A 15,508-nucleotide genomic window follows, 5' to 3' on the forward strand; every position below is an offset into this window, starting at 1 on the left:
AAATTCGTTCAGATCGCGACTAAGAAGTTAAGTCTTCCAGCAATTAAAAAACTGCAGCAGCCTCAACTACACAAGTTTGGGGTCAGTGTTAAGCTTAAATTACACTGTTGAACATAACCCAGCCATGCTAATAATAACACCGAGGTTGTGGGTCTGACCCCCATTCACTTAAAAGCTGGACTTGATGATCCTTGCGGGTCCCTTCCAACTCCGAGCATTCTGTGGTTCTGTGTAACAATGCTCCAGCTCGGTGCTTGTTCCACCTTCTCCTTGCACAGACTCCCTGGCTTAGGCAGAGGGGTTGCTTTACAGGGAACTCTTAATGAAGGACTGGCAAACTGCGTTTTCAGCAAGAGACAAAAAATGCAATAGAAAAAGAAAGGAATTATAATCTCTAACACTTTAAACCTTCCTCTGCAAGGATTTCGGAGGCTGACAATAAAAGTATGTATAAAAGCCTCTGAATTATGCACCTGGATTGACTTCACAGAAACACCTCCCAGGTTTTTCCTCCTTGTTTACAGGTCAAGTTTTCAGGACAGCTTCTTCAGGCAGTCAAGAAGGCGAAGTCTCCTAAGCAGGTGCTGCTGCAACCACCCTGAGCTGGTGCAGCCCAAAGAAGGCTCTGTCATGTGTTTATTGTTGCATAATTGAATATTGTCAGAGCTGGCCCTGCCACCCAGCATTGCTACAACCCCAGATTCCACATCACTGTGCAGGAGCCAAACACGCACTAATTGAATCCTGAGAGCCTGAGCACTCTCGTTTGAACCTGCAGTTGTAAAAGTAGTGTTGCACAAAGAAGTTTTCCAACTGTCTTACACTGACAAACTTTTCAGCTCGACATTAAGCAGAATCCTCTCGTAACTGGTGCTGGAAAACTCTTACACAAAAATAACAAACCCACATCCATGTGTACACAGATACCTTGGGAATTTCAACACCACGGAAACCAAGCTTTTCAAAGGTGTTCCTGGCATTTTCATTTCTGATCAAACTTCAAAACTTCAGCTGCTTGTTCTATTTTCTTTGCTTTACATTTTACAATTTCTCTGGGAATGCAAATTCCAACTTTTAAGCAGCTTAAAAAATCACCCATTTTTAAAGCAAAAAGAGAAAGAATGGACAGGCAGCAATTGAACATTCTCCTCCTAGCTATTTGCTAAAGAAAAAGTGTATCTGATATTCTCACAAAATTCAAACACAGCACTGCTAATTTCTTCCTTCTCCATATTAAAAAAAACCTGTCCCGATTTCCTTCATGCTGGTCAAAGCTCAGGAAATGAATTTATCTGCAGAAACAACTGTTCTGGCAAAACTAATGGCAACCAAGGACTCTCAGAAGAGATGTGTCAATTATGTAATCCCCATCCCTCTCCAGAAAGGCTTTCATTATTCACTAAGTCCATACATTTATTTATTTACCTGTACACTACACTCAATATTCAAGACAAATCTGAGCATTTTAACAGCCAGCCCTAACAGGTGCTGCATGAGGGAGAAGTGTTACAGCTCCAACCCTACAAACCCCTCATTTTGCAGAGGCAGAGCTAACTAGGAATTACACAAAACGGTTCCACTTCTTTAATACAGCAGGACTTGGGATCAAATCCACTGGGACTGTGCAGAGAGGTACCGGAGCCCTGCTGTCAAAGTGCTTTGTGATTTTATATGACTTAAGTAGCTGCATGTGGCTGCAGCTCCACAGAAGGTACCTCACAAGAGCCTGTTGTGGGCAACGGAATCCCAATGTATTAACTGAAAATAGTAAAAGTCTTTAAATAAAACAAGGCACACACAGACAAACTGCAGACGTAAAGCACCGGGGGGAACGAAGGACTAAACGGAGGGAACTGCTATTTCCAGAGCTCTGCAGCCTCACGCGAAGATGACAACAGTTTTCATTCCAAGTCTGGTTATAAACACAAGGAGGGGAAGTTTCAGCTGGCTGGAACAAAACTGGCAAGCAAAGTTTGGCATTTTTGATTCCAAAGTTTTGCACAATGAGAAATGGAGGTTACACTGTTTGTTATTTCAACAGGCTGGCAAGTGATGTCAAGAGAAGAGGATCAGAGACAACATCACAGAATCCCAGACTGGTTTGTGTTGGAAGGACCTAAAGTTCATCCCGTGCCACCCCTGCCATGGCAGGGACACCTTTCACCAGCCCAGGCTGCTCCCAGCCCCAATGTCCAACCTGGCCTTGGACACTGCCAGGGATCCAGGGGCAGCCACAGCTGCTCTGGGCACCCTGTGCCAGGGCCTCCCCACCCTCCCAGGGAGGAATTTCTCACCCAAATCCCATCTAATGCTGCCCTCTGGCAGGGGGAAGCCATTCTCCCTTGCTCTGTCTCCCCATGCTCTTGTACGTAATATAATAGTATAAAAATAAATGTATTGTTTACCTTCTGCTCCCTGTTATATTGAAGTGACCACTTAATATTTTCCTGGGTGACTACCTTTTGTTTGGGATTACATCTTAATACTTCCACATTTCTAGCTGTATCTGTGTGTTTAAAACTCTAATTAAGGAATACAGCTTTGCACTTGCCTCTCACACTGTCCAGAGCTGTCTCCAAATACCTCTCCAGCTCCCTGGTGCCATTCCAGGTACAGCTGTCCTGCAAAAGCTCTGCTCCACAGTGGTGAGCTCCTTCCATGCCCTGAGGAAGTGTTCCTCCCCAACAGAGAGCAATCCATGTGTTGCCAAGGTTTCACAGAGAAGGGACACTTTTCACAGCTGGGCAATCCCAGAGTTTGTGCATCAGGACAAACCAGAGTGGGCTCCAGTTACCATGCAGCAAGGGCAGCATGGACACAACTCCTCTCTTGCCAACAGGGAAGTTTTTCAATTACAGAGAAAGAAGAGGTGTTTGAAGGGAATCGATACATCTGTGGCATAAACCATACCCACAGTAGGAAAGTGCAGCAATATCTTTATTTGCAGCCTGGTGGATTATCCTCTCTACAGACCTGAGGGAAAGCAGGGCTGGTACAGCAACCCCAGTGTGCGACGTGGGCACCGTGCCCCTCGTCGATGCAGCTGTGGCAGCAGATGTAACTGCTGGCACAGGAACTATTCCTCCCTCAGACAAACAAGCTGAAGTGTTAAAATGTTATAATCACAAACCACATTAGTTACACAAGTCTGTCTGAGCTACCACGACAGCAGTGACACCACTGGTGTGTGATGGAGAGCTCAGCTTCAGCTGAAACCTTCAAAGCAAACCCTCATCTGAGATGCTTCTTAGCAACACAAATACCTTTCCTTAAAATAAAAGTGTTTCTAGTAGTGATACCTGGACAGTACCCAAATAATTATCCTTATCCAAAAATGCCTCTGTGTTTATCAAAGTGGAAATGAAGACAGGCTGGGAGAGCTGGGGGTGCTCAGCCTGGAGAAGAGAAGGCCCTGGAGAGGCCTTAGAGCCCCTTCCAGGGCCTGAAGGGGCTCCAGGAGAGCTGGAGAGGGACTTGGGACAAGAGTATGTAGAAACAGGACACAGGGAATGGCTTCCCAGTGCCAGAGGGCAGGGCTGGATGGGATCTTGGGAAGGAATTGTTCCCTGGGAGGGTGGGCAGGCCCTGGCACAGGGTGCCCAGAGCAGCTGGGGCTGCCCCTGGATCCCTGGCAGTGCCCAAGGCCAGGCTGGACATTGGGGCTTGGAGCAGCCTGGGACAGTGGGAGGTGTCCCTGCCCATGGCAGGGGTGGGATGGGATGAGCTTTAAGGTCCCTCCCAGCCCAAACCAGTCTGGGATTCTGTGAAATTGTACTTCTTTCCCATCTCAGTTTGCTCATCACCCAGAACATGTTGCCTTCTGATCCAAAGGCTTCCAAGCTGGTGCCTATTATTAGCTGCTTAAACCAGTTTCTGGTGATTCAGACAACTGTTCATGGCAGTGTAACTGTAATTGTCAGTACACTGTGCTCTTGAGGAAGACGACAAAACAGTGTCAGTAATGAGCTCTACACAGATTTCAGGCAACTCCTTGATGACATGACATGACTAATAATCCAATATTGCTAATGACTAAGATGATGAAAATCCAGACATGCATCAAGGCTTTTAGTTAAATATCAAGAATTAAAACGCTTATGCCACATCTATAAAAACTTTACCCAAAAAGCTACTTAAAAATGCTGTTGGAATTAAGACTTAAATACCTGGAAAATGAAAGGACTCTACTGCTTTTCAGCTGCCTCTGAAGACATTGTGTCAACACCACCTAAACTCAACTGCTCTCACACTTCCTGACCACTTTTACACATTTCCCTTCCCACAAAAGCTTCTGTTTCCAAAGGAAAAAGGAACAGAGTAAACACAGGGCAGTTTCTAGTGGAATAAAAGCACATGAGTATTTTCCCCACCCTACACTCATTCACCTCCAAATTCTACCCCCTCCACATCTCCCTTGGCCCAGGTGTGCACAGAGCAAGCCCCTCTCTGCCAGCAGTCACACGAGAGGTGACTGTCCCTGTGGCTGAGGTGTGGCAGAAATGCCTCTCCTCCATGGAGCAGCAGAAGCAAACCAAGAGCATTTCCAAAGGCAGAAATTGTCTCCAAACAGCCCAATCCCTGCCCAGGTTTGTGAGGATTCAATCCCTTCATCTCTGCCATCAGTTTCACTGTCGTGGCCCTGCTTCCCCATGTGCACTTACAATGAAATCTGGACAGAAAGATTATCCTGAAGTCTCTTACTTCTCTTCCAACATGATTTTTAAACTCTACCAGCATCCTAGAGACCCTTTCATACATTATTTGGTGTAGCATTAGAAGATTGGCCTCAAAAAATAACCTTACAAGAACAGAAGTTATCCTATTAAAAGGTCACTTGCCTTTACTTATGTATGATGTATTAAATTTGTATATCCAGTTTTGTTGAAAAATGTAGGAACATTTTTCTGCTGAGGCTTTCCTGCTTTCCTGATTATGAATGTAAGGAAAGCATGTTCTACGAGAAGAATTTAATTTATTTATGAATTAGTTGACTAATAAAATGAACTTACAAGGAAAGTGCATCGGCTGTTGAAGAGTGTCAGACTTTAGAGGGCACATTAGAGTAACACTGGTCATTTATTGAAGACATTAGTTTTAAATTGCTGCCAAGGCTATCTACAGACAAATTACAGAAAACGTGCTTGTGCTTTGGAAGAGATATTTTTCTCATTTTGGTCTCCATTTTAAATGGGAAATAACTCTGTCTCTCTTCTCCAGACCACAGTGCAAGGACATTTCCCTTGTAATACAAAATTACATTAAAAATAAAAGCAATAAAAGACAAACCTGAGTTGGCAGATTTTTTTCCCCTCTGTAAATGAGAGTACTGGAAAAATAGGTGCTGAGATACCCCGGTAATGACCCTAGTCTGGAAAATGCTGGGTTTTGAGATATGAATAAAATTCAGAAAAACACTCCAAGTCAATACCTGAGCTGGGTGCCAAGTGCTTGTCTGCACTGTATCCCAGGAACCTCATCCCTGCCTGGCAGCCCTGACTGATCCACAGCATCCCCGTGCTGGCAGGCAGGAGGGGAGAGCGCTGAAAGAATGAGCAAAGCCACCTCCAGAGAGGTTTGGAAAACTCTGCAGAAACTCTGGAAATCAGGTGGCTGATGGACACAAAGGATAATCTTGTCAGAGCAGATTAACTTCTGGATCTGCTGGATTTTTCCACTCCATGCCTTGTTTGCAATGAACAGTGCCTGGCCATGCCCAGGTAAGTGACACCTTGTGACCAGGGGACAGCCAAACCTCAGCTTTTCAAGACCTTCACCGTGCCTCCAGTCCAGAAGTCAGTTTTTATTTTAAATCCAAGCTGTGTTTTATCCACTTCACATTTTTTAAAAGCCTTTCACATGTAAAAAACCTGCAGCTGTTAAGACTCTCTGAAGAACATACAGGCTGCAAGTCTGAGCAAATCAGGATAATTGCAAGAAAAATGCAGCAAGTGTGCAAGGCTTCAGGCTTTGGGAGAGGGGTATTTTTAGACTGAGATCTGAAGAATGACTCCAGGACATTGGGCGAGACGGTGAGGGCAACAGAAGGGGGAAATGTCAGAGCAAGAGGCTACAGAAAGCTTATGGAGCTGCAAGTGCCCAAATGTGATTCTTTCCAAGCAAATAAATTTGCCGTCTGCATCTGTTCATGGGTTTCACTGAAAATGAGAAAATCATCACTCCATATGCAAGATGCAACCCAGTGCATTAAAAAAAGGCACAGAGCAGTCTTTTCAGATAAATTAAAGCAATTAGAAAAAAAAAATCAATGCTTATGAAACACCACTAAGAGCTTTTGCCTCCTTGGTCTTACCAATATTTCTCTCAGAAGAAGACTTATAAATAAAATTTAAGTTGAGAAAAACATTTGACACAGGGGTAGTGGGTTCCAGAGGAAGAGGAGATTATTTGTTCTTTTTAAGGAACTACAAAATATTCTTCAAAATATTCTTCAGCAAGTAAACTGGAGGATTTTAACCTGGACTCTGTCCTCATTTACCTTTCACTTCTGAAACGTCTGAAAAATTTTCCATTAAAACTACACAGTGTTAGACTGTGTCACAGTATAAAAAGTGACAAATTGACAAGCTAATTTTTATTTTTCTAAAGCATTCAACAGTGTAGCAAAGGTTTCTGCTTAACATGTGGGGCTTTTTCCCTTTGCAGGAGCAGGCTGGAGCATCCCTGGGGAGAGGCACAAAGGCAGCTCAGCCCAAACGCTCTTCAAAGCCTGGCAGGGACAAAGAGCCAGCGTGGTGCTCAGTGACATCAGTGCCCATGAGCACCACGCTGCAGGACAGCCCTGCCTCTTCTGGGGAGAAACAGTCACTCCAAGGATGCCAGTGCCAAGCTGTCCTTCCTCAAGAGCAAAGCCAGAGGCTGGAGAGCCAAGGCTACCTCACCCAGTGGGAAAAACCATTGGAATGGAGCAAGTAGTTCCCAATCTGGAAACTGGGAAGACTTTCATAGTTTACAAGTGAATTTAAGTTTTTGTTCCGCTGGTTCCCCAAATGCTGTCTTTTCTGTTATTCTTGTGTGTTACATTGAAATTGGCTTCTCAATTCCTGAATTGAGCTCCTTTAACCAAATCCAGCCAGAGTTAATGGTCTGTTAGCACAGAGCAATTTTGAAAGCTATCTTTGAAACATATTATTCAACTGAGACAAGGCTCATTCTACTCTTTTACTGTTACCCAGTTTTCAAAAGGCAGGATAAAAGGGTTAGGATTTTACTATGTGGGAAACAAATTAGATGGGAGCCCTTTGGGATGCGCTTGGTATGGATTCTCTAGAAGACACAGACCCAGCAGACAAATCAGGCTTTTGTGGTTATTGGACCTTTTGGTCAAATTTGTCTGCCTGGACGTTAGGAACCACAAAAGCAGACAGTGCTGTGCTGCCAAGAAGGGAACATTTCAAAACGAAATTACCCAAATCATGTGCTTGCATCTCTTTATGGGTGTTTGGAGGGCCCATAAACAGCCCTGCACTGCAGGAGCAAGAACTCCCTGTGCTAACCCAGGGCAGAACCAGCACTGCCACTCCTCCTGTCCAGCCAACACCTGCAAGAGTTCAGTATGGAAAATAAAATAAAATAAAATAAAATAAAATAAAATAAAATAAAATAAAATAAAATAAAATAAAATAAAATAAAATAAAATAAAATAAAATAAAATAAAATAAAATAAAATAAAATAAAATAAAATAAAATAAAATAAAATAAAATAAAATAAAATAAAATAAAATAAAATAAAATAAAATAAAATAAAATAAAATAAAATAAAATAAAATAAAATAAAATAAAATAAAATAAAATAAAATAAAATAAAATAAAATAAAATAAAATAAAATAAAATAAAATAAAATAAAATAAAATAAAATAAAATAAAATAAAATAAAATAAAATAAAATAAAATAAAATAAAATAAAATAAAATAAAATAAAATAAAATAAAATAAAATAAAATAAAATAAAATAAAATAAAATAAAATAAAATAAAATAAAATAAAATAAAATAAAATAAAATAAAATAAAATAAAATAAAATAAAATAAAATAAAATAAAATAAAATAAAATAAAATAAAATAAAATAAAATAAAATAAAATAAAATAAAATAAAATAAAATAAAATAAAATAAAATACATCTATCTCATTATATATCTCTCAGGGGCTGGTTCACTGACTCCTCCAGCTCACAGACACGGGGGTATTAACCCAAGGTGCAAGCCCTCCCAGCAGTCCAGTGGGGATGTGCCAAGCTCCCCAGGGCAGAGCAGCATCTCGCACACGTTTCTTGCCCTTGCTCAGCATCAAAGGGAAGGAAGGACGTGCTCCCCTCTACATCTAAATCACAGGAGCCTGTCAGTCAGGGCACGATGCACCACAGCTCCACTCCGTGCTGCAGCTGTTTGGGCACATTTGATGTCTCGAGTCGCTCGGCAGCACTTGTGAGGGCAGTTCTGATAAGCTCCCTGCACACTCATCTCCCCCTGAAAGCAGGTGGAAGCAATCACTTCCCATCTCAACAGGCAAAACATCTTCTGCTCTGCTCTTACACAACCTTTTATTGTTTCTCCTGGGTTTCCTGCCCAAGAGCAGAACCACGAGGGAACACATCCTTCTCCATTCTGGCAGAGACACAAGACATTTCGAGTGCAACCCACCCCGACCCATCTTCCCACACAGTGACTGTGACATCTCAACGACTCCAGTGGCTCTCCTGCCCCTTGGGACAAGGGCTCTGCAGGAGCACTACTCCCCTTCTGTTGAAGCTAAGTGTATGTATTAATCCATCTCCATTCAGGGAAGAGGTTTATAAACCATCTAGATCATGCCACTCTGCAACTACAGTTACATTTCAGACAGCAAAAGCAATAACCAGGCCTTCAAAAAGCTGTTGCAGCAGCGTATCATTTTAGCAGAACCTTTTGATGTCAGTCAAAAATATTGCTGAATGTCTACTTTCAGGGGAATAGTCCTTGGAGGACAAGAGTGTCTGGCTGTACAGAGGCTCTGGAAAACTCCTCTGCAGCTTGGTGCTTGCACACCAGGTAGGGCCAGTGCCAGTGGGGATGGAACTGTGGCTGCTCCGGTGGGACACGGCTCCTGAGGCAACAGGGAGAAAGGGCTCACCTGGCAAGGGCTGGGGAGAAGCTCAGGGACAGAGCAGCACAATTATTCCTCTGTAAATATGCCAATAAATTCTGTGTGTGGACAATACACATCCGCTGAGGAGGTAGCAGAACTCTGGCAGAACAGGCTCTGCTATTGTTACACCATTCAACTTCTCCTGTAAACAAGCCCTAAAAATAATTTTCTAGATAAATCAGGCTTGCAACATGAAGAAGGGAGGCTTTAGACCAAACCCACTTCAAAGTGTTCCCAAGGCTGTATCCTGCTGCCAAAGCAGGGCACAGCAGCACTGCCTTCCTTCCACATGCTGCTTTGCAGAACAACGTCAGTTACTTAAAATTCAGATTAGAATAACTTTGCAACTCTAGGAGGACAGCAGTGACGCTGAAACATGACAAGCCAAAAGTGAAAAATGGATGCCTTCAAGGAATTAAAGATTTTCATTGCTTAGACAGCAGCTCTAAAGAGCTGGACAAGCTTCATGCACACCAGACTATGGGGCAGTTGCAAAGTGCACTCAGAACCCTACGAAAAATACATTGTGCCAGTCAGAAACTACTTTTACTGATGTGTGGTAAGTCTTATTAGTGAGCAATTTGAATCTGCCCAGCTGTGTGAGAGTATTCCCCATGAGCCTTGGAGACACATGGACTCCATTATCAAACCCAGAGACACTGAGAGAGCAAAACCACACGAAACAGCCTGGGACTGTTCCCAGGGAGCTGCTGAGGTTAAGCACAACCAGCCAGAGCCTCAAAGCATGGAAGAGCACAGGAGGAGCTTTTGAAGCTTATTCCTAGTGGCATGTTTCCTCAACAATACCTATAGCTGTTTGTTCCTTGCCATTCAGCGTCAGCTGGCACAGAACTCTCACGCGAAGGCGGCGGCAAGGGGCCGAGGCTCCCGAGGTGGATCCACGAGCACGGGGCACGCTCTGCAGCTGCTCTCTGCAGACACGCCTCCCTTGGAAATCTGCTTCCCTCAACAATGCACTAAAACCCTTAAAGCAACTGCCTGACAGGAGGGGCAGCCAGGTGAGGTCAGCCTCTTCTGCAGGTAATGAGCGAGAGGACAAGAGGGAATGGCCTCAAGCTGTGCTACGGGAGATCAGCAGGAATTTCCCCATGGAAAGGGTGCTCAGGCCTTGGCAGGGGCTGCCCAGGGAGGTTTGGGGTCCCCATCCCTGGAGGTGTCCCAGGAAGGGCTGGAGGTGGCACTCAGTGCTCTGGGCTGGGGACAAGGTGGGCATTGGGCACAGGTAGGACTCGATGGGCTGGGAGGGCTTTTCCAACCTCAGTGATCCTGGGATTCCAATTAAGACAGGTTGGTCCCATTTAACCTGGTTTTCCCCCCAGTTAGAGCTCTGGTCTGCAGTTCCACCAGCTGAGAGCCTTTGGGTTTTCATTACAGAGGGGTGGCAGGGATAAGTTGTGTTGTCATTCCCAGTGTCTTGTTTGCTCTTTACACACACACGAGCAGGTTTTCATTCTAAAAGCCTTCACATGAAAGGCCTGTTTCTATTCAGTGGGATTTTACTGGAAAGAAAAACCCTCCAGGCTTCAAAGCAAGGATCAAACCGTCCAGTAGGACAATCTTGCCCCTATCTCCTGTACTCCAAATGACCACCTCCAAGTAACAAAACCTTTATCATACACTCACACTGTAATATCCACAACTACATGGGTTATTTAACAGCTCCTTTTGACAAGCTTACATTTTCAATTATTTAAATATTAAATAGTGTTTAAATTCATTCAAATAAAATTTTAAAAGGAAATTTATTACAGAATTTGCTTTGTGCTTCAACAGAATTGAAAAACCTGTTTTGCCTAGTCTTGCCTTAATTTAACTAGCAACAATTAAATTTTAATTTGTACCATCTTACCTCAATCAATTTGTTGGCATGTTCACGGAAAACCTGGGCATATTCTTTAACTTCTTTTTCATTCCCATTCTTGGCAGCTTCAATCAATACTAAAAGAGGAACATTTGTTTCCAGAAAAGAGTCTGAAACATGGTCCATAACAGCTTTGCGGAGCTAAAGTAAAAATAAAAGAATGAGTTATTCTTCAGTAGTGTTCCACTGCTGTTTCCCTCTTACTGTATTAATACGTAAAGCTTAAACTACTTTTGTCATTGATCCCTTTTCCTTTGTGTGACCAAGGCTTTCCTTGCACTAAGTCTTGTCTACACACTTTTTGCTTCAATTTAAATTAAATCTCCTTAAAAAATGGATTAGTTATAGAAGTGCAAGTCACCAGTTTGGCCACAAATATTGATTTAGCAGCTCATATTGGTTTTGTCTGAGTAAATTTGCTGCTTTCCCTCAGCTGATTAAACAACACACTGATTTAACTTTTTTATTTTTCTGCTAGAATAAAAACATTTTTCAACAAACCTCATCCATATTCTCACTTACTCAAAAATGGGAATATATTGCTTTAAAATCAAACAGACAAAAGGCTGATGCTACATAAATATAATTCTCAAATAAAACAGGTTGAGATGAACACCACCAGAATTATAAAATATCACTGATTATCTTCAAAATCCATAACATGAAAGTTGTTTTTTGGGAGGTTTTGGTTGGGTTTTTTTATCTCTCTTGTCATGAGGATGATTAAGACTCCAACATTTGTATCTCACAGTTAACATGGAATTAACAGGGAATTACATTCCCACCCTGTGCTTCCCTCCGAGTCACGCACTGGAAGCTTCTGGCTTTTAATTCACTGAAGACAGGCCAGCAAACCCTCTGCCCAGCAGAAACAAATCCCCAGACAACACTTCCCAGAGGGCAAGCATGCAGCAAGGCACTCGTTTGTCTCAGCCAGTACCACCTCTGACACATTCATTACCTGTCTGCGCAGGTCTCTGGTCTTTTTGGTCATTTTATCAATGGCAGAGTTCAGGGCATCACTTCTTTCCTTGCGGCCAGCCTGGAAAACAGCAGACAAAGAGATAAACAGGTATTCAGGGTCTCAAAGCAGTTATTATTCATTTCAAATATATTGTAAGCTTCTTTATTTTTCAGGTTTGCAAAGTGATTCTGCACCCTGGCAGTGGTCTCCACCTCCCTGATAAGGCAGTCACTGCTGCCTCCACACCCCATCCCCAGGGATCACACAACACTGCTCCTGAGCAGGCAGTCGAAAGCCCAAAAGCAAAAGTCAAATCCTTATGAACCTTTTGCTGGGTAAGAAATTCAACATTTCCAGTGAGTCTCCAGGCCCACCCACGGGAAGCTGCCAAGGTTTTGATCCAGCACCTTTCTCCTGAGCCCTGTTGTTAGAGAGGGCAAAGGGCCAGGCAGCAGGGGCAGCTTCCCTTTTCCATCAGACATGAGGTCAAAGATATCTTCATTTGTACCAAATTAAGAGTTAGGTAAGACAGTGGTGGTGGTCTGGTTTTGCTGGGAGTTTTTTCGGTATAATATAGCTTATATTAGGGTTTCAAAACACACTTTATGCAACCACAATCCAATTTCTGAAGTCCTAAGCCACAATCAATATAATTATCCAGTCGAGAAGAAAAACCATTTAGCAGTGCTGCAGAGAGGGTATGCCAGGTATCAATTCTCCAGGTGACAGGCTGGTGTGAAATATCTGGATGAACAGCCTGGAATCTAAAACACCAAGTCCACTCTAGAGCAGAAATAAAAAATGGGGAGGAGGGAGTTAGGATGTTGTAATGTCATTATAGTGTAATGAATTATTGAAGATTTGTCACCGCCATGATCAAGTTATTTGATTCTCATCACAAAAGGTAACTGAAAAGTGACTGAAGCTAAACCCAGGAGCTCGTTGTGGTGCTGCCACAGCCTTCAGCAGCCCTGGCACTGGTCCCCGTCTCTGCTCTGCATTCAAAAATCGAAGCTGAAGGCTCAAAATACAGTCAAGAGTAATGCACTGATTTACCCAACACTTTGCTGTTCCCCTGCTTGGGGGACATGACAGACAAGATTTCCTGATCAATGGCTTTGTCCCTGGCATGCTGGTGGCAGTGGGGAGTGCTGGCACCTGAGGGGGACACTGACCCCAGAAGCTGCCACCAGGCACAAGCTGCTCCGAGACACCAACCTGCAGTGGCAGCTGCTTCTCCTCCTGATGTTTCACCCCTGTTTACCCACGGCAACGTGACCATTTTACTGAACCCACAGCACCCCTCCCCATACACTGGGGTTTTTCCCAGGAACAAGTTTGGATCTAAGATATATGCTCATCTATTATGCAGAAAGCCAAACATTCAGCTATTCCAAGAAGTGCCATTTTACTTCTCCCCGGGTGCTCCCACATTACCATTTTAACAAGAAGCAGGAGCAGGGATTTGAGGCGAGGCCGCCCATCAATTCCACTTTGCTGTCCCTGGCTTCACAGCCCACAACAGCCTCAGTGCACAGCACCAGATGCCTTTTGGATGAGAGGAAAACCCAGAGATGGCTTCCACTAATGGACAATCAGTTCATGAGACCACTATGTGGTCTCAAAAAAGAGCACATTACAGCCTGAGCAGCACTGATTCCTCACTGCTGATCCATTCCTACTCCACCACATCCCAGCACAGGAAGAGCTGTAGAATCCAGCCCCAGTAGATTTTAGGAAGGTGGCTCCAGTTTATTTCCACCTTGTTGGCATGCAGAAGTTTTAGTACAGAAGCTTGTCAAAAGCATGACCAGAATTTCCTTCGGAAGGCTGCAGGATAAAGCACCCTGCTAATTTAGCTCTGGTGATTTAGCACACGGAGCTACTGACTGGGATCCTTTGTTAGGGCTGAGCTGGGGCAGAACAGGACAGACCCAGGACACCTCTACAGACACCCTGCTGCTTCCATTGACATCTTAAACCATCACAGCCAACTCCAACCAAGGTCCTGGAGACAACAATGTCGAGTTTTGCCCAGCTGAAGTTTCTTGACTTTTTTTTCCCTGCATAATAAACACTGTGTTTCCCTGCCCCATAAACACTGTGGGGCCAATCAACCCCACTAGGACCTGGTGGAACACATGAAGAGCTGCACAGCCTGTGGCAGCATGAACCCCCCTGGGAATGCTGAGGATCATCCCGGGCCACAACACTGTCACTTTGTCCGGGCTCCCACACACCTCGGGAGTTTTACCCATTGGTTCCACCCCACAGCTCAAAAGTCCTGTTTGAGCTGGTCTCCCTCTCTCAAGTAATAAATCATGTTTTAAAGGCTCCAAGTTCCAGTTTAGCTCTTGTGGGTAATTTGTTCCACTAACCAATTAGCCTGACCATTAAAAACTGGTCCTCATGTCTGGTGTGAACCTTCACTGAGGAGCCAGCTAATGACCCAGGAGCGCAAGGCAGCCCAGCCATCAGCTCCTGCTATCCACGGGATTAGGAGGACTCACAAGAGTGAAGCCCAAATATTCAGATTTCTCATGGGATTTTTAGATATTCAGCACAAAACTCTGCTGAGGGAATCACAAGCCCCGCAGCCAGTGAGCAGCTAATAGATTCAGTAGATTTAATAGGGTCATGATGACCATGTCAATCATCCTGCAGTACAATATCCCAACTCTGTCCAGCATCATGGATAATAAATTTAGCCATGGTGCAAATTTACTTTAAATTAAATCAGATCTTTATCAAAGAGGATAGAATTGATGTTAAAAATTGCTCGTTTCCCCACCCCCTTAATCTCTGCTCTTCCCCCACCACTGCTGCCCTGCTTGCAGAGCAACACAAACATTCCCTGTTGCATCCCTGCTGTGCCAGCTCACACCACCATCCCCAGTGGGGCTTGTTTTAATGCTCAAAGCAAAGAAAGGGGATTTGTGTACAGGGAGGGGAGCAGAATCACCATTCTGTCACAAAGCATTCCTGCTGTAGGTGTGCCACCTGAATTCAGACAACCAAAAGACGGATCCAAGCTTTTCCTGCAGCTATGGAGGTTAAAATCTAATCCCAACTGAGTTATGGAGGTACAGGAGCACCGTGGTGGTGGTGCATTCCACCAGGATCAGCAGAGCATGTGCTGTAACCAGCCACTCAAAGATACGTTTTTGTAGCTAAATATCACAAACATCTGTTGTTAAAGGTTCATCAACAGTTTGGGTTAAGCTGAGCCCACAGAGGGAGATGGTGCCTCCTGCTCAGCACCACCTCACACCATCCCTGCAGAGCCCAGCATGCCCCTTTCCCAGATCAGCACCCAGATGTGAGCCAGATGTGCCACTGCCCAGAGCCACCACTGCCCCACCTGCCACTCATCATACAATTACCCAAAAAGGATGGTTGGCAGAGAGGTTTCTGCTTCAGGTTGTCTATGAATTGTCTTCTGGGCTGTAAGTACCACAGGCAGCATCCTGGTTAATGATGGGGGCTGAATAAGTGGCAAATGAGTGCCTGGCACACCT

At 44.0% G+C, this 15,508-nt stretch overlaps 1 protein-coding gene across 1 annotated transcript in view; it reads right to left on the reverse strand.

The window, feature by feature from the left end:
* The window catches only part of CTNNA1 (catenin alpha 1), a 121,151-nt gene that overhangs the window by 38,318 nt on the left and 67,325 nt on the right, over window positions 1–15,508 (reverse strand). The window contains exons 8-9 of the mRNA XM_069029282.1: window positions 11,988–12,068; window positions 11,015–11,167 (exon numbers count right to left, since the gene is read on the reverse strand). Coding sequence (XP_068885383.1) covers window positions 11,015–11,167; window positions 11,988–12,068 — 234 coding nt within the window. The remainder of the gene's footprint in view (window positions 1–11,014; window positions 11,168–11,987; window positions 12,069–15,508) is intronic.

The sequence above is a fragment of the Aphelocoma coerulescens genome, chromosome 13, assembly GCF_041296385.1.
Source record: "Aphelocoma coerulescens isolate FSJ_1873_10779 chromosome 13, UR_Acoe_1.0, whole genome shotgun sequence".
In the NCBI taxonomy this organism is placed as follows: domain Eukaryota; kingdom Metazoa; phylum Chordata; class Aves; order Passeriformes; family Corvidae; genus Aphelocoma; species Aphelocoma coerulescens.